The sequence below is a fragment of the Sparassis crispa genome, assembly GCF_003851025.1.
Source record: "Sparassis crispa DNA, contig_000009F, whole genome shotgun sequence".
NCBI classification, from domain to species: Eukaryota; Fungi; Basidiomycota; class Agaricomycetes; order Polyporales; family Sparassidaceae; genus Sparassis; species Sparassis crispa.
This window is the reverse complement of record NW_020939756.1, coordinates 874,756-900,747: the sequence shown is the minus strand read 5'-3', so window position 1 is coordinate 900,747 and position 25,992 is coordinate 874,756. Positions and strand designations below refer to the sequence as shown.

At 52.6% G+C, this 25,992-nt stretch overlaps 7 protein-coding genes across 7 annotated transcripts; 5 read left to right on the top strand and 2 right to left on the bottom strand.

Annotated features, from left to right (window-relative positions):
- Positions 1-159: 159 nt before the first annotated feature.
- On the top strand, positions 160-4,001 carry SCP_1003220 (GPI ethanolamine phosphate transferase 1; the record flags this gene model as incomplete). The annotated part of the gene is made up of 20 exons (XM_027762187.1): positions 160-328; positions 382-555; positions 609-643; positions 696-713; positions 769-913; positions 969-1,135; positions 1,189-1,333; positions 1,391-1,686; positions 1,734-1,764; positions 1,818-2,013; positions 2,062-2,422; positions 2,472-2,662; positions 2,718-2,826; positions 2,878-2,986; positions 3,039-3,345; positions 3,402-3,416; positions 3,475-3,544; positions 3,600-3,714; positions 3,765-3,803; positions 3,859-4,001. The coding sequence occupies 20 exons, from the start codon at positions 160-162 to the stop codon at positions 3,999-4,001; spliced, it is 2,835 nt and encodes a 944-aa protein (XP_027617988.1).
- Positions 4,002-5,912: 1,911 nt separating this feature from the next.
- On the bottom strand, positions 5,913-6,152 carry SCP_1003210 (hypothetical protein; the record flags this gene model as incomplete). Its single annotated transcript, XM_027762186.1, has 1 exon — positions 5,913-6,152. The coding sequence occupies one exon, from the start codon at positions 6,150-6,152 to the stop codon at positions 5,913-5,915; it is 240 nt and encodes a 79-aa protein (XP_027617987.1).
- A 1,466-nt stretch (positions 6,153-7,618) lies between these two features.
- Positions 7,619-10,885, top strand: SCP_1003200 (STE-domain-containing protein; the record flags this gene model as incomplete). The annotated part of the gene is made up of 3 exons (XM_027762185.1): positions 7,619-8,410; positions 8,480-8,550; positions 8,602-10,885. The coding sequence occupies 3 exons, from the start codon at positions 7,619-7,621 to the stop codon at positions 10,883-10,885; spliced, it is 3,147 nt and encodes a 1,048-aa protein (XP_027617986.1).
- Positions 10,886-12,372: 1,487 nt separating this feature from the next.
- On the bottom strand, positions 12,373-15,036 carry SCP_1003190 (predicted protein; the record flags this gene model as incomplete). The annotated part of the gene is made up of 6 exons (XM_027762184.1): positions 12,373-12,593; positions 12,699-12,866; positions 12,922-13,437; positions 13,495-13,576; positions 13,641-14,463; positions 14,924-15,036. The coding sequence occupies 6 exons, from the start codon at positions 15,034-15,036 to the stop codon at positions 12,373-12,375; spliced, it is 1,923 nt and encodes a 640-aa protein (XP_027617985.1).
- A 325-nt stretch (positions 15,037-15,361) lies between these two features.
- SCP_1003180 (Probable prefoldin subunit) lies at positions 15,362-16,267 on the top strand (the record flags this gene model as incomplete). The annotated part of the gene is made up of 5 exons (XM_027762183.1): positions 15,362-15,427; positions 15,483-15,556; positions 15,612-15,723; positions 15,786-15,950; positions 16,034-16,267. 5 exons carry the CDS (start codon positions 15,362-15,364, stop codon positions 16,265-16,267), a joined length of 651 nt encoding a protein of 216 aa, XP_027617984.1.
- A 339-nt stretch (positions 16,268-16,606) lies between these two features.
- Positions 16,607-22,593, top strand: SCP_1003170 (hypothetical protein; the record flags this gene model as incomplete). Its single annotated transcript, XM_027762182.1, has 20 exons — positions 16,607-17,908; positions 17,962-18,458; positions 18,532-18,624; positions 18,677-18,781; positions 18,835-18,925; positions 18,976-19,194; positions 19,253-19,303; positions 19,358-19,877; positions 19,935-20,065; positions 20,117-20,687; positions 20,738-20,804; positions 20,886-21,134; positions 21,188-21,206; positions 21,271-21,616; positions 21,672-21,698; positions 21,753-21,849; positions 21,907-21,995; positions 22,050-22,094; positions 22,146-22,341; positions 22,422-22,593. 20 exons carry the CDS (start codon positions 16,607-16,609, stop codon positions 22,591-22,593), a joined length of 4,887 nt encoding a protein of 1,628 aa, XP_027617983.1.
- A 1,545-nt stretch (positions 22,594-24,138) lies between these two features.
- On the top strand, positions 24,139-25,897 carry SCP_1003160 (54S ribosomal protein L16, mitochondrial; the record flags this gene model as incomplete). Its single annotated transcript, XM_027762181.1, has 5 exons — positions 24,139-24,492; positions 24,543-24,908; positions 24,968-25,174; positions 25,237-25,412; positions 25,483-25,897. The coding sequence occupies 5 exons, from the start codon at positions 24,139-24,141 to the stop codon at positions 25,895-25,897; spliced, it is 1,518 nt and encodes a 505-aa protein (XP_027617982.1).
- Positions 25,898-25,992: the final 95 nt, after the last annotated feature.

The window sequence follows — 25,992 nt, the reverse complement described above, 5'->3', positions numbered from 1 at the left end:
GGCGCCGCGCGCGTCTCACGTGGGACGCGTTCGCCCTGGGCCTGCGTCGCCTCAAGGGCAGGTTCATCTCCGACAAACACTTCTAGTTCTGCGCGTCCGTGCTGAGGGACCTGTTGCATGCCGTTAATAGTCTGGTAGCCATCGATTAGGCTATTCTCTATGGGTTCCCGGCGGCATTCTATATTTCAGCTGCTGGTCATCGGCCTTGTCTTCCATCTTGTATACATCGGCACCGTGTTTGACTGCTACTTCACGAGCCCGGTCGTTCATGGCATGCAAAGTTACAATGTTGAACGCGCAGAGGCCAAACGTCTTGTCCTCATTGTGGGTGAGATTTGTATAACACCCGATCATGTGTGCGCTTCTCACAGTATCCTATAGCCGACGGTCTGCGTGCGGACCTTGCGCTCGCATTGAACGCGTTTCCCTCGGTACCAAATTCACCCGAAGTGGTTGCGCCTTACTTGCGCTCAATAATACAGGAGAAGGGGGCATTTGGGATCTCGCACACTCATGTACCCACGGAAAGCCGTCCGGGACATGTCGCTCTCATCGGTACATACACGTTTTCTGTGCATCGTGGAAGGCACCTAATTCCATGTCCATAGGCGGCATGTACGAAGATGTATCTGCAGTCACCAAAGTAACGAACGTCCTGTTTTATGTGCTGTCGGTTCTCACCGTGATTATTGCAGGGATGGAAGACCAATCCGGTAGCTCGCACTCAGTTTTCACTTTGGGCGATCACGCTGACCACGAAATACACAGGTCGACTTTGACTCGGTATTCAATCGCTCCAGTCATACCTATTCATTTGGCTCTCCGGACATCTTGCCGATGTTTTCTCGGGGCGCCACACCCGGAAAGGTAGAGACATGGTGTTATCATGAAGACGAAGAAGACTTCACGAAAGGTGCGGCATTTGCTGATCATGTAGAGGGCGGTAGGCTTACAGAACATTCGTGCAGATGCTACCGCTCTGGATGTCTGGGTACTCGATCACTTGCGCACGCTCTTTCACAATGCTACCCAGAACTCGGCATTGAACACGCAACTTCGCAATGATCGGACTGTCTTTTTTCTTCATCTGCTCGGTCTAGATACTACGGGACATTCCTACCGGCCGCATTCCCGAGTTCGTGGCACAGTCACGGTTGAATGCGCCCGTTGTCTCACGCATCATTACAGGAATACATGGTTAATATCCAGGTCGTGGATGAGATTGTGCGGCAGGCAGAAGAGTTATTCGCAGAGTTCTACAGAGATCAGGATACCGCTTTTGTCTTTACTGCGGATCACGGTATGTCGAAAATCGGCAACCATGGAGACGGTGGTAAGATATCCCACATAATTATATCGCGCTATCGCTGACCCGAGTAAAACATATCAGATCCGGACAGCACTCGCACTCCGCTCATCGTATGGGGTAAGGGCGTCCGAGGGCCGCTGCCTGACAGTACCCCTTCCTCTCATGATGCCTACTCTGCGCCTTGGGGGCTCTCTCATCTCTTGCGTCGTGATGTCGAACAGGCAGATGTCGCGGCGCTTATGGCTGCTCTCATAGGCATCGACTGGCCTGTAAATTCTGTCGGCGTTCTACCTGATGTGGATGCATCACGTCCTGGGTACATGCACTCCAGGGACGGTGAAAAGACACAAGCATACGCATCACTCGTCAATGCGAAGGTATAGTCGCTGTTCTCTCTACGGTGGTGGTGCTGCATAACTTTCAGGTCATCTTGGAACACTATCGGGTCAAGCATGGTAGGCATTTACGAGATTGTATCACTAGTTGAGCTAATTATATTTGAATGAAGAGGAGAAGAAGGCGCATGCGTTGTTCTTTAAGCCTTATCCATACTTCGTGCACTCACATGGCGCGGAGGGCCGTCCAGGGATCGGTGCAGTCGCTGAGATAGAGGATCTAATGCACGCCGAGAAGTACACTCAAGTGCGAACCCTCTCTTCAGAGCTCATCAAGGCTACACTGGAGGGACTGCGCTATCTCCAGACGTGAGTTCAGGCCCTTGGCAAATAAATGCTGCTAAGTTAACCTTGCAGTTACGACCGCACGCTAATCCGAGTCGTTGTCACTTTCGCGTACCTTGGCTGGATTGCCTTTGGCGCTGTCTCCATTTTTCCACCGGAAGATCAGGAAGCGAATACTGATCGAGCGGATTCACTGGTTTTGGACTTGACGGCTGCTCTCTTTCTGTTTGGCTCTTGGTTTTTGTTTGCCCTACAGCGTTCGCCATGGTCGTTTTACCTGTACATATGTTTCCCATGTTATTTCTGGTATCAGGTGCTTGGAGCTAGGACGCAGTTCCCGCGTGCTCTTTCGACAAGAAACGTGCTGAAGTCCTCAGTCATCAACCCTATTTTCAGCGGCGTTGTGGTTGTGGCGGCGTTGCAGGGTATGGTGGTATGTTATCCCTAGGGTTGTCCTTGATGAAATCTGACGAGGCTTCTAGATGGGGTATACTCACCGTTCAGTGTGGAGTGCAGGGTTCGCAGCGATAGGACTTATCTGGCCTTTAGCTTTCTGGCGAAGAGACATTCTTCGGGAAAACATTTTGCTATTCCTATCGTGGTCAGCTGCTTGCTTGACCACTGCTGTGTTCCCTCTTCTTGGAGTGGATAAACATGAGAATTTGGCTGCCATGTACGTCTCTACTGATTATTCTCCCCTTTGTTCCGATGGCTTCATCTTCGTGCAGAATGTCAGGTGGTCTATGCATGCTGGCAGCGGGCATTGTTGGGGGAATAATGATACCCATTCAGAAGATAGAAGATAGACGTGCTTTCAGAAGCACCGTAATTTTCCAGGTATGGTGACCATTTGCACATTTATGCAGCATTCATGACACGGGTTCGTAGTGCCTCTTAATAATTGCGAGTATGATTATCACGACTAGCTCTGCCTCAAATCTCCGTGCAAAGTCAGGGTTGCCTCCTCTCAATCAGATTTCTGGATGGCTTATATTCCGTGAGTTCCCCAGCCATGATTTGGGAAATTGTTTGATTTGTGCTCCGAGCAGTGGTTGCATCAGTCTTCCCCTTCACCCGACTGGCCCAAACCTATCACAATCCTGTCGCAAAAATCCTGACGTTCTTCCTGGCTTTCTCTGTTTGTTTCGTGATCTTGTCAATCAGCGTAGAAGGACTGTTCTACTGCGCATTCTCCGCGACTTTGCTTCTATGGATAGAAGTGGAAGCAGCTGTCCGACAGTCGCACACTGATACCATTCCCCAAGATGCGGGTTCCTATCGTCCGCGGGCGGATGATCTGCGAATTGCTGTGTTCTTTTTGTTCTTTGTCCAGGTTGCTTTCTTTGGTACCGGCAAGTGAGTATACGGTGCTGTTTGTGTTCCAAAACATTGTCTGATTTTGACGTAAACAGTGTTGCTTCCATATCGTCAGTCTGCTCTTTGCTTCGAAACTCACCGCAATTCTCCCGCTGATGAGCTGTCCAGGTCATTCTACCTGGAACCTGTATACCGTCTAGTTCCTGTATTCAATCCCTTCCTCATGGCTGTTCTTTTGGTAAGCATTGCGATGCCTCACATCATTCTCCTGCTCATCAGAAAACTTCCGACAGATGTTCAAAATCGTAGTACCTTACATCATACTAGCGACCTCATTCCATCTACTCAACACGCGACTTCACTTGCCTCCATTCAGTCTGTTCCTTGTTGCATTGACCCTCACGGATGGTACGCTGCTATACTCGTCACGTCCAGCTACCGCTGAGACGCTTGCACAGTGATGACTATGACTTTCTTTTTCAACGTCACGGACACCGGTATGAGCCATTATACTGTTCGGCATGGTTGTGCACCTGAATCAATGGTTGACAGGCTCGTGGTTGGAGATCGGACAGTCGATCAGCTTCTTCTGCATTAGCTCGCTGCTCTTGGTTTGGGCCGCCGGTACATGTGCTGTCGGGGAGCTGTTAATGGCGGATACTACTTTGCCAGTACCGAAGGAGAAGAATAAATGACATATTGGGCCGCAGCAGGTCATATCTCTGGGTTCTTTTGCATGGACGAGTTCAGGTTGAACCACTAATCCACCAGCCCAAATTGGCTGCAGGTGCCATTCGAGGACATTGTCATCCTGTTGCATCTGCTTCAAATACATGGTGTGCATGATCGATCTGTGCGCTGGCATTTTGGGCAACGCTTCCGTGTCGTACTTCGGGATGTCCCGTTCACACGAACGCGGATCCAGATGTTCTGACTTCTCGGAGCCCTGTAGCAGTTTGGCAATCTGGTAGCTCCTCTGCATCCGTGGCATCGGACTACCACACGCAGGTGAACATCCATCGAGGGGCGTGGTGACTGTCAATGCTGGGTGGTTCTCCTTCAATGCTGGGTGGTTCTCCTACATCGCAGCTGCAGAAACTCGCATATACTCAGTGAGGTCAGGCAAACCAGGAATTTCTGCCTGATGGGTCTAGACGTGTTGTGGGACATTTTTATCTGATGACACACAGGTTCTGCTGTTTATTACGGCATTTTTTTAATTTACGCTGATGAACATTGCAGCTACTCTTGACACCTAGGTGAGATCTTCCCTGACAGTGGGAGATTCTGCGTACACGTGACACGCGTCTTCATTGAACGGGCCGCGGGTTTCCTCTTCGGGCGATCCACCCTCGCTCCATCACCAGTAAGTATCAAAACTGTCATGATGTCCCGCCTCCAGCGTCCTCAGCTTCGTCGAGCTCGGCTCGCGGTTCGATATACGCGCTGGTGTGCTGTGCGCTTTCGGTCGCTCCCTTGGTGGCTGATCTTAACTACACTACTCTCATATCACCTGGCAACGGACGCCCTATGATGACAACAAAGAGCGTAAAGGTATGCAGGCTCCTTCACATTGGAGTAGGCTAGCAAAGTCCCATGCTAGGTACCACGTGGCGTTCTGAGATTCATGCAGCTGAGAACTGAATCTGGACGAAGTGCTCGCAGTACGGCGCAGTACTATACGTCTTGGCACCGTTCAGCCGACGGGCGTCTGGCAGCGCTCTGGGCCGACGAGGTCCTCGAGAGACTGGACTGGTACTAGCAACGGTTGCGCTGTCGTCTTTGTTATTCTGAGAATTTGTCATCGTCTCCCCGACCAGGGCTGACCTATGCCTCCCCGTCGGCGGTTCAAGTCCTCCTACATACATGCCGCACCCTGGCCGCGGCACTTCGGCAAACGCTCGTGATGCGGCGCGGCTTGGCTAGTGATGATGAAGAAAATCTGTGTATTTATACTGCAAGCAGGCGATCAAATGCGCCAAGGAACAGTCTCTAACGTAGCGACTTGGCTAGAAACTTTGCTTGCAGCCAGTCTGCCGCAACGGACGACGATTTATCAACCGATTGCACAGCGGGGTTGTGCGTTCCGTCGCTCCATGCTGGACTCCGTGAACGTCTGTACTCCGGCTATCCTCTGGTGTCCGTCGAGACCGGCGTTAGTGCAGCGCCCTTGTGCCCGTGAAGGTAATCTCCTCGAGACTCGCATATATCGCGTGGCAGGACTCTTCTCAAAATCCGTACTCGTGAGTTAGACCGCATGATCGAGATCCAAGGTCGGGCCAATGATGGACCTCTGGAGGTCAGAGTCTCTCATTCGCTCGACTATCTTGCCGTGTTTTCACAATTATACGAAATGCACTAACCAGATCCGTTGGGTAGTCAGCACTGAGCGCCAATATGACGAATCTTCCAGTCGGTGAAGTGACCTATGGAAAGACCCCGACGTACGTACTTTACTTACGAGCCTTTCATGTTTTCCGTCCTCACTTCGCATTGCAGTTAACAGCTGTTCACTCACCCGGGACTTCGTGATAACGCTGACCATATCATTTTCGGCTCCCCACACTGGTTCCTTTATCCGACGCGTATAGGCTTCTCTTTTCCACTCATTTCACTCGTTGGGCTTCCACAGATCGTTGCTCCAAGGGGTTAAGCCGGCCGTCGCGGCCGTTGGGAGATGCGCAGGCCAGTGCCCGAGTTGCGCCCTCACAATCCCGAACATTGCGGTGCAAGAGACGCGCCTCCTCCATCCGCTCTGCGCGGCGTACGGCGTCACAAGTAGCGCGCGACGCCGCCGACGCCCGACGAGTCTCAGACGGCGGATATACTTCACACCCTCCGAGCATTCCTGTGAGCTCCTATTCGTGATATGAAATCGTGCTCGTGCATGTGGACTCGGCCTGAGCGGACGCAGGTTTCGGCACTCCGGGCCCGCCAGAGCGCCTCCAGACGAACGCGCCTGGAAGTCGAGGGATGATGATTGGAGGGAAGTCCCGGAAGTGTTGTCTACTTCTTACGTCGTCTCGACCCTGATGGACATTGCAGCTTCTATTATCCCCAAGCGAGCTGTCGTCAAGACTGGAACTCAGACATGCGTTTATAGGTGCGCCCCGATGGGATCTTATATTGTTCTGATTGATCTCCGCTCAGGCACTCGCATCTGGTCTTCTTGGAGATCGGATGAGTCGCATATATGGGGAAAGGCTGAGAAAGGCTGTCGGTGAACAAATGCGACTGCGAGAGGAGGATCGAGGACGGCTCACGCTTCTCCGTTCGCGTGCAGATGGGGGTAGGACAGATCCTTGAGCTTACAGCTCACGTCTCCAGCACTCCGAGGCTGGATGCGTGCGCCATTGGAGGAGGTTCACCGGATCACACATCTCTGTGGGGTTGGTCAGCAGGGCAAGCTGTGCGGGGTGAGACGACGTCGCCGTCGAATGTCCAGCTGCCCCTGCGGATCGTGAGTACTGGTTGGTGGTCAGATCAACGGCGTACTAGACGCACGCGAGCTATTGGAATTGTGCTATAGCGTACCTAATAAACACTGGTGGCCAGAGGCGTGGCTATCTGTCTGTGTGCAGTCTACCGCCTGTCGCCTGGGGCTGTGGAATGATGCAGCCATCGTGATGGGCAGCACTGTGGTGGCAGAGCTTTTGACGGTGATATCCCGGCCACTCGGGCTTGGCACAATGTGGGCTCAGAATATCTGTCCGTCGAGAGAAAATGTCAGCCGCGTCGGGCCCATGTGAGTCAAAAAAAAAGGAAAGCGACTGGAGGAAGCTGCGATCAATGGATGGACAGAAGGCTGTGCCGAGATATAATATATTGTAGAGAGGATCACCATATGCGGAGGGTCGGGCGCTCGGCGCGCTTTCCGGCCGGCGGGGCGCCGAGCTCACGGGTCGGTTCAGCCATCGGACTCGGAGCGCCACCTCGTGCTCAGGTATTTTCGTCTTCTCCTCATCCTCTATATTATTCTTCACCATCTCCGACCAGCCCTGCTTTCTCCTCTTCCTCTTCTGGTCCCTCGCAACCACTGTCTCCCCCAGGATCGTCTCTTCGTTCGCCGTTATCCCGCTATCTTACTTGGAATTCTAGTAGTGCCCGCAGGGAGGTGCGTATATCATCTCCTCGTGCTCCGTGCGTTTCGTTGACCCTATTGTCTCCATCATCAGCATAACGTGAGCGCATGCGCCGCGGGCCTCTTTCTGCGCCGCGTCACTGACGGCGTGCCCAGTTATAGGATAACGACCGTACTAGCGCAATACACTCGCTTGCATCACCTCAGACCTTGAACATACACCTCGGTATAATGGACACCCTCGTGTCTCAGCATCCCCTGCAGCATCCCTTGCAGAATCACACAATTCTCGAGTCCATGCCCTACTCACAGTCCCCTGGTCCATCCGCCCAGTCATCGCCCAATCCATATCAGCAGCAGATGCAGTATTCCGCGCACGACGACCAAGGGCTGCGGCATCGCTACGAACAGCATTTGCTGTTCGACGGTCCGCATCCAGGTTCGTCCCTGCAGATATCCACAGGAGCCGTGTCGCATGCGCACGAGCCAGAGGAGGAGACTGCGCACCCACTGCGATCAAAGCCGACCCTGCTGAATCACCAAGAGAGCCACACACTCACCGGCCACAGTGACCAGGAACCTGCCCACCCATCCATCGCTGACTCGATCACCATGGGACAGCCAGGCCCGTTTGGCGGGCTTACGCGCCTGTTGACGCATCAAGAGCGCGAACTGCTCAATCATCTCGATCGGCTCAAGTTCTTCCTCGCCACCGCCCCGTCGCGGTGGAGTTCCGACGACGACGGTATGATGACTTCAGCTACGTCTGGGCTACCTGTTGGCCACCCCAACTCAGCGCATCCTGCGCTCAACCGTTTCCTCCTGCCCAATGCTGAATACGTGTCGTGCGTTCTATGGGGCGGTCTGTATCACATAACGGGCACCGATATTGTCCGAGCGCTCGTCTTTCGCTTTGAAGCATTTGGCAGGCCTGTCAGAAATATGAAGAAGTTTGAGGAGGGAGTATTCAGTGACCTGCGGAATCTGAAGCCAGGTGTTGATGCTTGTCTTGAGGAACCGAAAGTAGGTGTCTACACTTCTCGTTCAAGAAGCTGTCTCACGTCCATTATTTATCTCGCTGATCTTCTGCAGTCACCTTTCCTTGATTTACTGTTCAAGTATCAGTGTATCCGCACCCAGAAAAAGCAGAAAGTGTTCTATTGGTACGTTCCCTGAGGCTGTGTGCATGCACGATCTCACGGTGCCTTCCCCAGGTTTTCGGTACCTCATGATCGTCTCTTCCTGGACGCGCTCGAGCGCGATCTGAAGCGTGAGAAGATGGGGCTGGAATCTACAACCGTCGTCACAGGCGAGCCAGCATTGTCGTTCACGTACGACCCAAAGCGTTCTTTGTATGACCAGTTCAGCAAGGCACAGGGTGGCGTCGAGGGAGAGGGCGAACTTGAAGCCGCCGTGCGAAGAGCGGATGATTCGCACAGCGAGAGCGAACACTCTAATGACAGTCCCAGCGGATCGCAGAAGGCCATGTCCGATGTCGATACCTCTACTGATGAGATGAATGCCGAAGAGGGCCCCTCTACGAAACGGAACAAAACTCTCCCTCCTGCGCTGCAGGGCCCGAACTCTGCATTTTTCTCGATGTTCTCGTTATTCGAGGGGTCTCCCACATACAAACAGCGCCGCAAGAAGATACACAAGGGCTCGCGGAAGAGCCCGAACGCGACTGAGGGCGTGGACGATGGTGCGGGCGTGCAGGAAATGCGTACGCCGGAACCACACATCGACCGCTTCGGACGAGATACCACGCGCATGAGCGCGGCGGAGATGTTCATGGCGCAGGCGCGCGGTGACTTTGGGGGACAATCGAACCCCGATTTATTAGCGACGCAGCGGGACAGGCAGCGACGTCTGGAGGCTCACGCCAGCTCTACTTTGGGCAGCCGCCAGAGTCGACCCCCGTACCTAGCCGACCTCACCGGCCCCGGTGTCGCCGGCTCAGCAATTGCTCAGGCGCCCTCATCGGCCCCTGCACAGTATCCCCCAACGTCGAACGTGCATCCATCTCTGCTTGCTCAGAGCCCGATGTCCATTAACCGTCCACATGTAGAGCAGAGGCATACGTATCCGGCGATGGCCTTCCAACAGCCGCAGCTGCGGTCGAACACGCAGCCATACCCGGCCGACGCTATTGGAATGTCGACCTCCTGGCAACTCGCGTCTGACGGTGGCATGCCGTTCCCGCGGACGAAGGCGTTTGTGTGCCCCCTCTTCTCGTGCGGCCGGATGTTTAAGCGCACGGAGCACCTCAAGCGCCACCTGCGTACGCACACGCTCGAGCGGCCGTACCAGTGCCAGCGGTGCAGGAAGCGGTTCTCGCGGTCGGACAACCTCAACCAGCACTATCGCGTGCATCTGCGCGATGGCGGATCGCTTGTACCGCTCGAGGACGAAGCGGGCAACGCGGACGTGGACAGCGAGGAGATCGACGAGCTCGAGGGTGACGAGGACTCGCTGGACGGCACCATGGAATACCTTGGCGGGATCGCGAGCATGCCGAGTGTGCACATGTGCGAAGTCGAGGTGCAGGGGCAGGTGACTGAGGTGCAGGGCGACGAAGAGGGTCTCGTGATGGCCACGGGCGCGGTCAACCCCACTGTGACTCCAGATGCGAGGATGGACGGCGCGGACGGCCAGGAGGCGTATTACAGCGACAGCATGGCGCATGTCGTGCGCGGATCACCCGACCAGAGCTCGTATCTGGCGATGAACGCGTCCCCGGGCGTGCAGTGGGCGACGGTCAGACAGGATCCAGGGTCATCATTCACCTCGGGTGCTATGGCGTCTCATCACGCTCGGGCGAACTCGTACTCTGCGCCTGGTGCGGAGTATGTTACGTCAATATCTGCTCCTTCGCAGAAGGCGACATTCGACCACTCCTCGTTGTACCCTGCAGACCTGGATATGAGCGGCCCTGGACCCATCAGGAGGCACCGGAGCGCCACGCCGACGATATCAAAATACGGGGAGTCAATCAGGAGGCCGTACTCGGCAGCTGTCTCCGAGCATGGATCCCCAGCACCCGCCAGCCGGTCGTATCATCCGTACGCCCTCGCTGCGCAGATTCATTCCGCCGAGTCGAGTCCCATGGTGTACACCGTTCCTCTGGGTTATTCTGCTTCGCAACGCTTAGTCAATCGCTCCGGCTCACATTCGCGCTCAAACTCTGGGTGTCAGCTCCAGGATCAGATGCAGCAGATGCTCAATCTCGAACAGATGGATGCGGAAACGATGGCCTTCGCCGAGGAGGCCGTCTCTACCCACGCTGTTCCATTCAACAACGCTACCTATTGCACGGACTCTCCGATGCAATATGCGGCAGTCGGCGGGTCGTTCGAGCTGGAGTTGGCACCGGACCCGCAAAACATGCAGGCGATATACAACGATCTAGACATGTCCAATGCCCAGGACGCACAATTCCCACCATCGCTCGGCGTTGGCTACTACTCTACTCTGCCGCATGGCGAGATCTCCATGTGAACGCTGCTTCCCATTGTTCGACTGCAAGAGAGCATAATCTAACTTCTATGTCAATCGCTAATTGATACTCACCTCGTCCCCCCCCGGAATGTCTCTAATGTATTAACACATCTCCACTGACTTGCTATCTTTCACCTTCATCGTTGCGTTGTCTCGTCACACTCGCGGTCACTTGTGATTTCCCGATCCACATACTGTGCCCTCTGTTGAACCCTGTGCTCTCCCGGCCTATTGCTCGCCATAATTATATACGCTAGACGCGTCCTTCGTCTGGATCTTTTCTCTGTACTTACTTTTCGTCCTATTCGTTGTGATGCCATCATCCTATCTATAGCCTATAGTCCCTTGCAAGACGCACCCGTTTATTGCTGTCTGCTATCATCCTAATCTGCGCTCATCAGTAAATTCGTCGTCGTAGTCCGCTCTGTTTCTTTCGCTTAGCCTGCTGCGGCAGATGTGTAGCTATAAACTATGTTATCATTCGGACAGTATTGGTTCCAGGAATCTAATTTCAGTTCTTGGATTGGTATGGACGGAATCTTGGCCGACGATCATCATTCGAATTCAGGCCTTGTGGCGTGCTGATCTGCATGGCAGTGCAACTTACTGGAATTGACCATTGTACGTCTACTTCTGGTGGGTCACCGCGTTTAGGGAAAGTTCGCCATGTCCTCTATCTTGAGAATACAGCATGGGGCTTGCTTGCTATGCTCTGCGAGATAACCTGGAAACACCTCCGTTGTCTCGCAAATAAGGAGACCCTCCATCCTTATCGGATCACGCACCATCCATCCATGCGGCATCACCAGCTGATCACCACCGGGACTTGATCCTGCACACCGCCGTGCTCGCGCAGACGATCCCGACAGATTCAAAGTCCTTTTTATAGGTCGACGGTAGGCATCTAGCTCCGGGGCGTCTATAGCCCATGGAAGTAGCCGCATTCTATCTGAAGAAGGACCTTATAAGAACTAGGCACTGCTTCTGTGTAGTGGAAGAAGCATCCATGCCACGTTCTGTCGATCCACAAGGATCTCCATTTAGGCCTCTCAAGTGCTACTACTCACCTTTTCGTCTCGTTCATCAATGACTGATATGTGTCGGGGCTGTGTGCATGCCGATTTCCATCGAAGCTTGTCGGCGCAGCAAGTAGAAGTCCCAGAAGAACAAATAGAAGCAGATCAAGGCGACGCTTGGGACGAAGTTCTAAATGGACCGATACAGGACTACCCGTCAGCTCTGTCGCTTGAACCCAAGATGACATTAACAACCATCTCATGCATCGTCTAAGTGAACAGTTTCAGTGCACACCATGGTATGTCGATCTGCGGGGCACAGAGAAATTACGGTGAGCGAACTATTTAAAAATCGATAATTCTTTGCTTGGCATATAATTCACTGATGCTCGGTAGAAAAAAAAATAACGACTCAATTTCATATCTTCTATGATCAAGAGCGCATTCTACGCACCTCAAGCTACATCTCGATCAACTTGCCTGCCCATCCCACTCATACCCTTGGAATATGTTTACCCACCACGTTACCTCACCGCCCCATCCTTGGTCTCCGACGGCAGAGAAGCTAATGCCAGCGCCCCCTTCGTCTCGGCAGATCTCGCCCTCGTGCTCTACTTCAGTAACCATCTCATCGACTAGTCCGATTGGGAGCCCCTCTTCTTGCGCAACCTCCACGGTAGTCTTCGGTCCGGCTAATGTAAAAAAGTATCAGCGAGCACGCTCAGAAAATTGAAATATCCGTAGACAGAGTAACAAAACATCGACTTCTACGATATCTTTGAAAACATATAACTCACCTAGTGTGAGCAACCCCACTAGCCGTGATGCAAATGCAGCTTTCGTATACGGCGGAGTATGTAACACAGACAGGCCCGACGACGGGAATGTGCGCATGTGTATTGGCGGTGAAGTATGTTGCGGCAACTGAGGGAGAACCTGCAGAAATGTATCAGGCGGTATCAAGGCTATGTACAGGTCAGGCTATAATTAGTATAGACGGTACGGCGGGAAGATGCGCACCGACGCCTCTCGCACGATTCCATCCTCCCCACACTTCATCCAGCCCGACAATTCCCCGCTTGCGCATCATGCCTTCATCTCTATCTCGACCTTGAAGTATTCCCGCGAGCTCTCGTGCTAATTCTTCCACCCATTTGCGCTCGTCGTGGATCATATCCAGTGTCACCGGCGCATTGGCCATCTGCAGCCCGAGCTGGGCCAGTGACGAGCGGATGAAGGTTGCTTCCTCTGGTTCGACGGCTTCTGTCGTCATCGGAGGTCCTAAGGAGCTTACAGCTGTGACGTTAGACGGACTGAGGGCGGCAGAGGCGCTAGAGCTGGCTACAGGGGACGTAGATGTAACAGCGGTGATATTACTTGCGGTAAACGAAGCGGCAGTGAGCCGCTCGTTCAGGTCCTGGGCGAGCCGCACCATATCCTTCCATTTGACCATAAGAGCCTCCAGGTCTTGCAGAGCATCTTCCAGGTCCGTCTGCGCTGTGGCCGCAGTGGTTTCCACAGTGCGAAGAATACCGTCTGCAGAAAGATGAGCATTATAACTCACAACTAAGCAGTCCCAAAGAGGACACTCACTAATTCCCGAGGTCCCAGTTGTAGTACTAGTACCCGACTCAGCAAAGCGAGAGCTTGCAGAGATATTGCCGAACCCCTTTGTCTATGTTGTGAGGAGATTGAACAAAGTGGAGACGAAAATTAGTTGGTGTTTTATCAATGCTTACCTCCCAACCCTTGCCAAGCAGGCTTCGCCGCAGGATACTGTAGAATGCTTTGTCTCCGCCCTTGCGGAAACTGACACGAATGATCCGCGACTCAGGTGAATCTGTATCATTTTCATCGGTTGGATCGACCATGGGAGTCGTAGAACGTGAGGCTGGGGCGGACTTCGCCGGAAAGTGAGGTGCAAGGACTGAGGATGACCTCGTCGGCAACGGGGTTCCACATATCTCGCAGGTCGAAAGGGAAGGATGATTAAAAAATGTACATGCGGGGCATGCCACTTCTTCCTGCTTGGAATCACCGTGGGTTGGGGGGGAACTCGACGGAAGAGGCGAAGACGCCGACGACATAGTCAATTTGGACAAATTTAACGAGGACGATGGCAGCGAGGACGAGACGTAGGGAGAAATAGACGAGAGCGCGGACTTCGCAGGACTGCCGTTTGATGGCTTCACGGAAGCGCGCGGGACTCCACAGAGAGCACATACCCGCGATGCAGCAGGACTGAGCCCTGGCGGATTACGGTAGCTACAGACCTCACACTCCCACGAGTCGAAGGCCGGGTCGATAGCGACAAAGCTTGTTCCAGCTGTCATTACAGGGTCATCTGCGGCTGAACCATCCCCATTCGCTGTAGGAAGGGAATTCAAATACAGTGTGACTTTCGGCGAGCTGGTGAAGAGGCCGGCATAATATTCAGTCTTCGCGACGTGCGCTAGATCTAACCAGAAAGAGCGCCTGTATGGATGGGGTCCGTCTATGTAGAAGATACGGTGAGTTGTAGTGTAGATGGTGCCGGATTGATGAGGGGCAGATTTCTGAGTGCTGTAATGAGAGAGAATGAGAACGAGAGAAGCAAATAGGAATGCATGCAGAAGTGGCAAAGACGTGAATCCAAAAAATGGATGGAAATGAGCTACAGAATATTCCGTATTCAACAGTATCAATAACACCTGCACACCTCGGAACGTGTCCAACCAAGTGCTCAATAACACCGGTTTAAGTCCACGCTCCCGCGCAATGCAGCTACCACCATCTGCATCCACTAAGTTACATCACATGTTGTAATCATTCAGTGATGTGAAGCCAACGTATGGACATCGAGAGCTTCGTTACCAGGAATCAGTGAGCAAGGAGTTTTTCTGCAGTGACAATTCCAGTCACAGCATCATCGACCGATGATTGTTGCTGCAGACATGTACGCCGGGTAAGGATTCACTATGCGCCTCAAGGTACATAGCATTGTCTTCATGCGTGAAGTATCCGACCAATGAAAGTAACGTACCCATCGTATATACCAACACCTTCCTGGGATGCAAGCAAATCTTCGTCTTCGTAGAGTAAGGCTGGCACAGGGATGGTACCATCCACACTTTTAGCATATCGTTTCAGACTCATGTCGGGCGAGTCAAGAGAGTTTATTGTGTGCAGTCAACACGTAGTTGGCCGTTTCGCAACACCAGTCTAGTGCACCAAGGAGACAACACCAAGCTAGAAAGTCAGATCTCGACTAGTAGCATGCATTACAGTTGCGTAGGTCGGCGCGAACCAGTGAGGGTAGGTTAAAGATTAGATTAGATCATCCTGGGATTGGAGGCGCCGGTAGGCGCCGGTGCCTCCAATTCAAGGCCGGAGTTGCGAAGAGTTGTGTCCGTGCTACCACTACCTTTGAGGAGGTCAAACAAATTTTGTACTGATATCTGCACTTTACGGTCGAACAGGGATGGCCTCTACGGTTGCTCAAAATCAAGAGAAGAATCCCCGTGGCATTCCGAAGGCGCCTTTCATCGTACGTCCGAGGTCCGTACCTTGTCGCACGAAGAGAGTTGACATCCAGTGTTCAGGCTGATGTAGACGAATACCTAGGTCCGCATCCGGACCCAGAGACCTCTCTAAAAGAGTTCCAAGCAGCCCTTGCGTGCGTTCGATCCTCCTGAGTGCGTGGAGCACATAGTTGAATATCGGATGATCAGAAAATATCGGTACATGGATCATAATCTTGCCCAGCGTCGGCGTGGTCTGGAAGAGAAGATTCCTGATATCAAGAAGACCTTGACCATGGTGGAATTTCTGCATGAGAGGAGAGTAAGCCGTGTCATGCATTGACTGCGTGATCACCGATGTCTGATTGGGGCTAAATGATCAAGGAAGGCAAGGGAAGGCCTGGTGAAGAATGCGACGAGGACGACGACCTGGAAGATGATGAGGACACATCCTCAAAGAAGCTCACGCGAACTACTTTCGAGTTGAATGATACCCTGTTTGCAGAGGCGGAGTTAGAAGACACGGATACAGTCTATCTCTGGCTCGGGGTACGTCTTATTCTACTCACAATCCGCCTTCATACATCACACCGATCCTGAGGTGAAACTAATGGCATTAAACCTCTCGTTAGGCGAATGTAATGCTATCTTACAAGCTTCCAGCTGCGATAGCACTATTATACGATAAGCTGAAGGCTGCAGAAGGCAGTTTGGAGGGTGTGGTAGAGGATCTGGAGTTCTTGCGAGAGCAAATCACAGTAATGGAAGTGAACACAGCAAGGGTGTATAATTGGGATGTAAAGCGGAGGAGGGAAGTGAGAGAAAGGGAAGTGAGAGAAGGGAAAACAGACGACAAGGTTGGGTGAAATATGTTACTCTACATCTTCTCTCTAGGTAAATCTGCATATTTTGGACGCGATTTCGATGTTAATCTCCTGGGCAGTAACTTGAAGGGTCAACGTTCAACGTTAACGTTAGGCGCTCCGAGTTATTTCTTCCGAGTCAAACCGGACTCTCCGGAAAGCAAACCGATCTGGCCAAAAATTGCGATCATGTGACTGTGACTGGAAACGCTATTAGGTGAGGCGTCTATTGCGCGCCTTGGTTTCACCCCCTACCACCATTGCCGCTTACCCCTCCTGCCATAACAGGGTTGACACAAGATCACTGACATACGAGAAGTAACTGGACACTAGTAGCACCTAATGTTTTCCCAAACGACTTACCATTCGTTGTCACTTCGTCGCAAATCGTATGCTCAGCCAGTACTGGAGGCTACGACTCTCTTGGCTCTCCTCGAGGCGATCGCGGATGAAATTAGTGCACCACCAAAGATAGGGAAGGGAAAGAAACGAGCCCCATCTGAGACTGCAATTGCTCAGGGACGACGCAAGCGAACCAAGCTTTCGCCTTCAGGTGCCGATGAAGGAGAATCCGTACAGCAGACCATTCGTGTATATCATCACATCATGGAGATTGAATACACGACATTTGTTGATCCGTCCACACCAGACCAGTATGTTGACGAGGAGACCGCGGATCAGTATGGCTGGCGAGAAGACGAAGAAGCGGTCGCGTCGTGGCTGAAGACTCATATATCTGATCAAGACCAAACGACTGCCATAGATCTCGGTCTCGTGGTTCTCGAATTGGACAAGTCAACTGGCGGAAAGACTTTGGTTGCATACTCAAAGGAGTCCCTCCGATTACTCGAACTCCCACCCATAGACAATGCCTTTGACGCAGACGCGCATGACATCCGTCTCCCTCATCTTCGCAACCCATTAGTCGCATGCCAGATTCTACACACTTCTGGTCGTGCTGACATGTCCGCGCACCTGTATCTTGTCCCGAATGCGACAGAGACCGAGTCGTCAATACTTCCGTTTCTTTTGCGCATCGAGATAGAGGTATCCCTCGTCTTTCCCACAATATTTGCGCCTGTGCAACATAAAACAAAATGCGGTGCAAATGAAGTCGAGGAAGCACAACGACGCGCCCTCCTGTATATGTTTCCCTCCCGTATGCTGCCAATAGAGTCCTTTCATGGGGCCGTCGACATTCCCCTTCTCTATTCAGTTGTTGGCCCTGCGCCTCGTCTTCACTCAGATTCTACGGAAGAAGAACTTCAGCCTGAGAAGCTGGTTCCGACGCTGCTCCCGTTCCAGCGCCGCAGTGCAGCATGGATGCTGGTACGCGAAGGCAAGCACGTGTTGGAATCTGGTGGTATCGTTTCCAAGTCGTCTGCATCCGAAGGGTTGCCCCTGTTCTGGGAAGAAGTGCAAGTGGACGACGATGTGCGCTGGTATCTCAACCGACTCCGTGGCATCCTGTCACCCGAAAGGCCGGAGAAAAATGAGGCCCTCGGAGGGATCCTCGCTGAGGAACCGGGGCTTGGAAAGACCCTGGAGTGCATTGCAGTCGTCATGCTCAACCCTGCCGTCGGTCGCGGGCCGAGTGTCAAAAGGTGGGACCCTGAGGCGAAGGTACATGTGAAGGAGATTAAGGTTCGTGTTTCTCTCTCTGGGTTTCAAGAAGACAATCACAAAATTGGCTTTAGACCACGCTCATCGTAACTCCCGCATCTCTTGCTACACAGTGGGCAGATGAGTTCGCCCTGCACGCGCCTTCTCTCAAAGTGCTAGTGTACGAGGGTTGGACGAAGGTCCCAGTACCAATCACTCCTACCGACATTGCGATATCGCGTGCCAGAAGGCAGCAATCGAAGAGTAAAGGAAGGAACGTAACAGCCGAGAGTCAAAGCAACGACAAGGGGAAAGACAAGCTCCTTGATGTCATCGAAGTCGACGAAGATGAGGTGGACAATGACGACGATCTTATCGACTGGTGCATACACGTGAATACGTTTGATGTGTGCATCACGACATACAACGTATTGCAGCAGGACCTTGATGTCGCGCGTGCACCTCCGACACGGCCTCACCGTACGAATGTGCGATACCACGAGAACGTGCGTACCCGCAGTCCGTTGGTGGTGTGTGAATGGTACAGGGTCATCATGGACGAAGTGCAGATGGGTGGTGGTAAAAAATCTGAGTAAGATTGTTCTTCTAGTGCTGCGATTCTTTTCTTCGATTGCGCATAGTCACTGACATCCGCAATTTGATAGAGAAATGGTGTCGCTCATTCCGCGCCTCTCCTCTTTCGCAGTGTCCGGTACTCCTGCTCGTGCACACGTCGGTGATCTCATTCATGTGCTTAAGTAAGTTGTCATGTAAAATTATGTATACTCCATGTGAAACTAACTCCTGCAGATTTCTACGGGTCACTGACATTGATCGGCCTCGTTCTTGGTTACGCCTCCTTAAGCCAGGATATGTGAACGAGTTTGTGTCGTTGTTCCGCAAATATACGGTCAGGTGCGTGTAGATATTCACAGGTCCCTATTCAGTACGTTCAGTTAGTTCCTCAGGACTGTGAAGGCTGCCGTCAAGGACGAGCTGACAATCCCGCGTCAAACGCGCTTCCTCGTTCCTATCGAGCTAGGAAGAGTGGAACGTCATGTGAGTCGCACTTACCCTGGAGTATTACAAGCTAACACCTTGTTACACAGGTGTATGATCAGAACATGGAAAAGGCACTACTCGAGCTTGGCCTAGACATGCGCGGAGTAGCCGTAAGAGAAGGGTGGGAAGTTAATACTTCCGTCCTGCGAACGTGGCTGCGCAAGCTGCGGGGCATATGTACACATCCGCAAGTCGGTCAGCTGCAGAACCAGGCGGATAGATTGCATAAGCCTGGCGTGCTGAAGACTATTGGAGAAGTCCTTGAGGTACTTATCGTACCGGTAGTTCCCTGCATAACGAACTTCCAATGACCTAAACCTACAGGGTATGAAAGATCAGAACTGGCGAAATTTATCCGACGATCGCAAGGAAAAGGTCAGCCGCCGTGGGGATTGGCCTACAGTGACGTGCGACTGAATTCTACGTTAGATCCAAGTAACGACTAGGATCGCACAAATGCTTCAGCGGAACGATGACAATCCCACTAAATACCAGAATGCTTTGGATACCCTGTTGTCTGCAGAGAAAGAAGCACGTCAACTGATAGCTGACATAGAGGACGTAATAACGGAGCACAACAAGAAGGGCGAGATCCTCAAAGAAGAGACAAAGAAGCTTAGAGAGGCCCGTGGCCAAGGTGTTGCAGAACGTGAACTTGCGGCGACCCCAAGCAGCAAGGGCAAGGGAAGAGCTCGTGCCCGGAGCGAAGATATAACAATGGAAGATGACACGGACTCCGATGACGAGGATCTCCCTCACAATCCCGCAGGCGAGGAGCACAAAACAAAGAAATCCGCCCTGCAGCACCGTTTAAGAGAATGCCGCATCGCGCTGCACAAGGCGTTATTCCTGATGGGAGATGTCTACCATGTCTTGGGTGTTTCATTTGCAGACAAAGAGAATGAAGCCTACGCTGCTGCAGAGGAGCTGAGGCGGTTATTGCTGAAGAGTACGTGCTTTCACGTCGCTAGTGACCACTTCGTGACGAAATGCTTGCCTTTCGCAGGCACAGAGAATGCTGCCCAGCGTGCCATGGATCATGTAAATTGCAGTCCTACTACTAAGGCACTCAAAGAAGAAGATTTGTATATAGAAGTTCCGTATCTTGGACAAGGAGGAATCCGATCGGCCGCACTTGTGAGTGGCTATTATATTAACTTTCACACAACGCCATTCACAATTATGCAGATGGAGGAAGCAAATAGAATCATAGAAGACTTACTCAACGAACAGTCTGCTCTCCTCTGGAAGTGGAGAGAGAAACTGATCTCTTTGCTCACCAAATCCTTGACTTCCGGCGAAGAGGCTGCTGACGGAGAAGAATATGCGCGCAGTCTTGAGACCCAGGGAGAGGCCGAAGCGTATCTGCAAGTCTATGCAGCGCTGTTGGCTGATCGCAGAGAGGCGTTGATGTCGGAACGCACGTTGCTGGATGTTCATGACGTGCAGGAAACCAAGAAGCGCAAGACCAGAGTGGCTCAACGGATAGCCATAATGGATCTGCTGCACGACGTCGAAGAAGCCGACTTCGTCCCACTCGAGAAGCTTCCTGAGGCTCTCCCTGAGCACGAGGTGTTGTATAAGGAGCTCAACGACGAGCGAAAGACTCTTCTTGAGGACTTCGACTCGAATAGAGCGATTAAGTCTGTCATGGTAGACCTCAACAATGTCGCAGCACGGTTACCCCGGCAGGACGACCCAGAGAAGATCCTAGCAAAAGACGGTGCTACGGAACTGCGTGGACTGATTGCAGACCAAAGTATGTTAGCCCCTCGACACCAGCTTCCTCTTGTTCTGATTATGCTACAGCCAAACTAATGGAAAAACTGAGAACCGACCTGGCCCACTTGCGAAAGACTTTCAACGAGCGAATTTCGTGCGTAGCCCGAATCATGCGTCATGATTATGACCAGCCACTCAACCATTGTTTCTTCTTTGTTTCTTCTTTCACCTGTAGCTATTTTCGACAGCTGCAAGAGATCTCCGATACTGTCGCCGAAGCAAATTGGAACGGAAGCGTTGCCGTTGCGATTGCGGTAGCTCGAGGCGAACAAGCTGCCTTGGAGGCCAAAATCAACACCGGTCGTGCACGTCATCGATATCTCCAGTATCTCGCTCAATCTCAGGAAGAAGGCAACGTGGACGAGGATCAACGAGCTTGCGTATTGTGCAGATGTGAATTCACGCGTGGATACATAACACCTTGGTACGTCCTAACGCGATTGGATTTGCCATTTCGAGTCTGACTGTTTCCTCCAGTGCTCACGTTTTCTGTGAGGTTCGCTTCTGTTAGCTTGTCATTCATTGGTGCACGTGCTCATCGTCGTTACATCTTTTTCCAGGAGTGTCTGCGAGCTTGGCTGGGGCGACCAGAGGGTAAAGCCTGTCCAGTTTGCAGGGTGGCGCTCAAAGCGGATCAGCTTCAGCGTTTCTCACTAGACCAGGAATGCGAGCCCGTTCCGGAGGCGCCTCCGCGGCTTGTGAACAATGAGCCGGCGCCCAAGTCCCGACGACAGATACAGTATAACTTGATCGATCCCAAGGTATTTGAAGAAATACAGGCAGTGGAGTCGCTGGGCAGCTATGGGAGTAAGATTCAGACGCTTGTGCGACATCTGCTGTATCTCGAGACTGTAGAACCTGGCACAAAGAGTATTATATTCTCGGCTTGGGCGGACTCTCTGCACAGTGAGTCGCGATCATGGAGTATTTATACCCTCGATCTGATTTCCTATTTCGCCAGTCATCCAGCACGCGTTGGCGAGAAACAGTGAGATTTTTAATTCCTTTGTCCTTCTATCGGACATTGAACTTTGCACTTCAGGTATCTCTTGCATTAGGATTGACCAGAGCCACGCCAAGAAAAGTGCAGCCAAGAAATTCCGTGATGACCCCAATATCTCTGTACTGCTATTGCACGGGTGCGTTTATGTTGATTAATGTTGCATGGCGTGAAATCGATCCCGCAATACCTCCAGAGAACGTGAGAACGCAGGACTGAACGTGACGTGCGCGTCCCGCGTCTTCCTGGTTGAAAGCGTCGTGCATCATGCATTCGAGCTGCAAGGTGAGAGTTTTTGTCAAGCTCTGCACAAGCCCGAATTAACACCAGTCGTTTCAGCTATCGCGCGCATTGACAGAATGGGCCAGACAAGGCCAACTGAAGGTGAGCCTTTGTGTACGCCTGTATGACTGCTCTCGTACGACGTTCCTCCAGTGTACTGCTATTATGCAGAAGAAACCGTCGAGCGAAACATTCTGGATCTCGCAGCAAGGCAGGGTCAATCTCTGTACACCAAGGACAATTCGGGTGGGACGGTTAACGTGACTCCTTTCGCAATGGCGTCTTCGGAAGACAAGACTGTCATTGACTCGCCGGCAAAGAGGGGGCAGAAGGGTGACTTTGTCTTCAAGTGTGTATCCTTTCTTGCTGTCACAAATATCGCCTACACTCATTCATATTGCATCTACCCCCCTGTGCTGTCAATCACAGGACTGATGATATGCTGGCAATTTTTTTCCCGCACCTATTCGAGGAGGTCGAATATCTGCTGCCTCCGGAAGACCTTTCTGATTCGATCGCCGGTGAGCAGGTCGAAGACGCGGTTCGGCACCCTGCGGTATCTGTCAATGCTGAAGCAGGGCCTTCGCGTCTTGTTGATTAGTAGTCTTATGCAATTGGTACAACCCGATGTGTTGTTATAGCTGCCATATTTTTCTCTCCGGATGACTGCTTGCTGGGACACTGTCGCTGTTGTTTGTCACAATATATATGAGTGTGTGGTGTGCATGTTTTCCTGGTATGGATTCTCTCGTTTACTGAGAGTTGGTTGTGCTGTCTTCCCAAGGCTATGAGTAGATATAATATGGATTTGCAATAATTAGTGTGATTGTGGACACCTACTACTCTCGCATTGTATGGAGTCAGCCTCAGTCAAACTTGTGCTCATCGCTCAGATGTATCATTTGTGAGCCTGTGCGCCGCTATGCACCACATATATTTCGCGATAACAGCCATTATCATCACTCCTTCGGCAAATGCTCCAGTGCCAGGCTCGCCACTCCCAATTATTTCCTTTCCGGGTATTTCTTCTTCCCTTTGCGGAAAGGCGTGTTTTGTCCTTGACGTCATGCCTCTTCTCTGCGATTGGGGACCAGTATACGAGCCCGAGGAGTGTACCAAGATGAATCGACAATACTTAAGGGCAGGGAATATTTACAGTATATATGACTTCAGGTGCACGAATACCTTAATTAATGTGGGACCAGCTATTTTCCCTCTCAACTTCCCCATTCCCCTCGAATACCCAACACTGTGGCTTTTCCTGGGCCACCTTTGAATTCACAGACACAAGGGGTAAGAAAGAAAGTAGAGCTCGCGGCGGTGTTGCGGTGCATCGCCCCCCATCGTCATATATACCATCGAATATGGCATCTAAGATGTCACATTCAAGCCGCATTGTACGAAAAGCAAAACAGGATAGAAGACGAACGCAGATCCCCGAGTCATATCACAACTGTTCCTTCCGGTCTAGAGAAGTTTGCACAAAAGCCTGAGTCGACCGGTCGACCGATATCTTTCATGAATGGACTCAGATGAGTCGGGTTTGAGCGATATTTAGCCTACCCTAAATGATGAAGCTTCAGAGAACCAGGTTTCTGTAGATTAAGTACTACGGCGTGATAGATCCACCCAGATCTCTCGAGTCTGACGACAAGAGAGTGACAAGAGATGTTCGTTCAACTTCATTGTACGCACTTAAGTAAGCGCGTCGCGTCGCGTCTACACGTGACCGTGTGTCTTGAGAGGTCCCACTGCCAGCCGACTCCGAGCTCTCTACGAGTTCTGCCAGGGAAACAACGGACGACCCGCAGGTGACTGCGCAACTATGATTCTCGATCCTTTCGCGCAGTTCTTGCGTGCTACCGCGTGGAGTGCTACAAGAACTGTGATGGAATCATTTCCGCAGCTACAGTGGCGCAGGCCACAACTGGGCGCACCTTCGGCACCGGCGGTCTCGAACGGCATAGGTTGTGCGTAGACAGTCATACCAACTGAATTCTATCCAGGTTCTGTCAGCGTCATCTGCGCAGCTTTTCCCACTGGGTGCAGAAACCCGCAGTCTCCGCGTTCACCAGTGGTACGTCTGTCCCTGGACAAGTCACTTGGCGCGGTATTCACACGATTATGATCGCATGTGCGTGCAGACATGAGACTCGCACCAGGCTCACAACCCGCAGTGCGCAGCAGCATAGCGAACGAGTATAATATGCCGTGTCCTGCGATCGGCCTGGCATCGTCTGAGACTGACAGCACAATGGATCCTAACACTGACATTCGAGACGCTACGCAGACCGCATTTCCGGTCGAGAAGGGCGCGTCGGCCCCGCTCTTGCCTGCTCCTTGCACCACAGCTGTATACTGTGTTAACTCACCGTCTGGTCTGCGGCCTTTGCCAAAGCGATCAGGTTTCAAGCGCTTCCTGCGAGCCTTTCTTTTCATTTCTGTGGCAATTATCCTGTTCGGCCACCTTGCGAAGCTAGTGCCACATGTCGCTCGCATGGTGAGTGGCCCTAAGCCTCGTTTTCCTAGCCATCCTGACTGTCGTGCTAGTTCCACGATAGGAGACACCACCTGGGCCCCGACATGCCTCCAGCAGACGTCCCCGAGCATTGTGTGCGCGACGCAAACTGGTCCATCGATGAGGACTTCCACCGCCATCCCGACCATCTGGGACACCCTCTGCATATCGCGACGACCTCGTTCGAGCTGCCGGTCTCATCAGACGTGCTGTATCTCGTCTCCCACGGGAGTCCGTCCTTTGCGAGCGGTTCTGTTGAGATCACTGACGAAGGGAGCGTCGGCTCTGATGTTGCGGGTGTTGAAATCACCGCTTTCTTCCAGCATGAGCACGGGTTTGCCTTGACAAGGGTCTGTGTCCTGCAGCCTGCGGAGGGGGTGAACGGCGTCGGTATATTCGTGAGTAAATCCTGCTGTCGATTGTGTTGACCTTGAGAGAATCATCGTGCTTGTTGCAGGCACCTACTTTTACTCGCTGGCGGCACCAACAAGTCCGATTTGAGATCAAGGTTAAGCTGCCCGCCGCACCCGTCGGCTCCCCTCTCTTCATCAACAAATTTGAAACACATTTGCCCTGGTTTGCACACCATGTTGGGGACCTGAAGGATAGCGTGTACTTCGGCAGAGTCTCCCTCCGCGGCGCGTTCATGGGTATCGACGTTTCCGTGAGTTCCCCTACCTCTTGCCTCTCCCGCTGAAATCTGAATGCTGGGCAATAACGCCGCAGTCTCTGTTCGGAGAACACATCGACGTCACGACGACCCTCAGCGCGATCAAAGGCTCGTTCAACACCTCGTCCTACCTCACGCTGCGCACCTCCAATGCGCCCATCTCCGTCGAGGTCGGAATGTTGAACGACCCTGAAGGAAACCACACCGTGGTCGAGATGCACACCAGCAATGGGTACGTTCTCTTCACCCATCTCTTCCCAATCCCCACCTGTCATACCATCGCTAACACCCCTCCCGCGCAGCCCAATAAATGCGAACATCAATCTCCTGTCCGCGGCATCCTCCGGCACGGGCGGAAACTTCTCCGTCGACGCCCGCACGTCCAACAGCCCCGTGACGGTCGTATACCCGCACGCCGCAGTCGACTCCGTGTTGCGCCTCGTCGCGCTAACGTCGAACTCGGCCGCACGCGCGGTTCTGCACCCAACATTCGAGGGCGCGTTCGCGCTTGCGTCGTCGTTCCCGTTCACGCCTGCAGTCGACCGCAACACGGACGTGGTGGACCCCGCGGGGCGCGGGCGCCAGCGCAGCGTTGCGATCACGCGTTCTGTGCTCGGTACGGTCGAGGGCGAGGCGCGCTGGGTGCCTGCGGAGGCGCGTGAGCTGGGATATGTGCGCTTGGGGACGTCGAATTCGCCCGTGCATCTAGTTGTGTGACGAATGTTGTCTGTCGTGTGTAAAATGGTTGTACCTATGCGTTTCTTTTTCGAAGTTTCCTGCACGGCCGTTGTATTCAGATTTTGTTCGAGAAA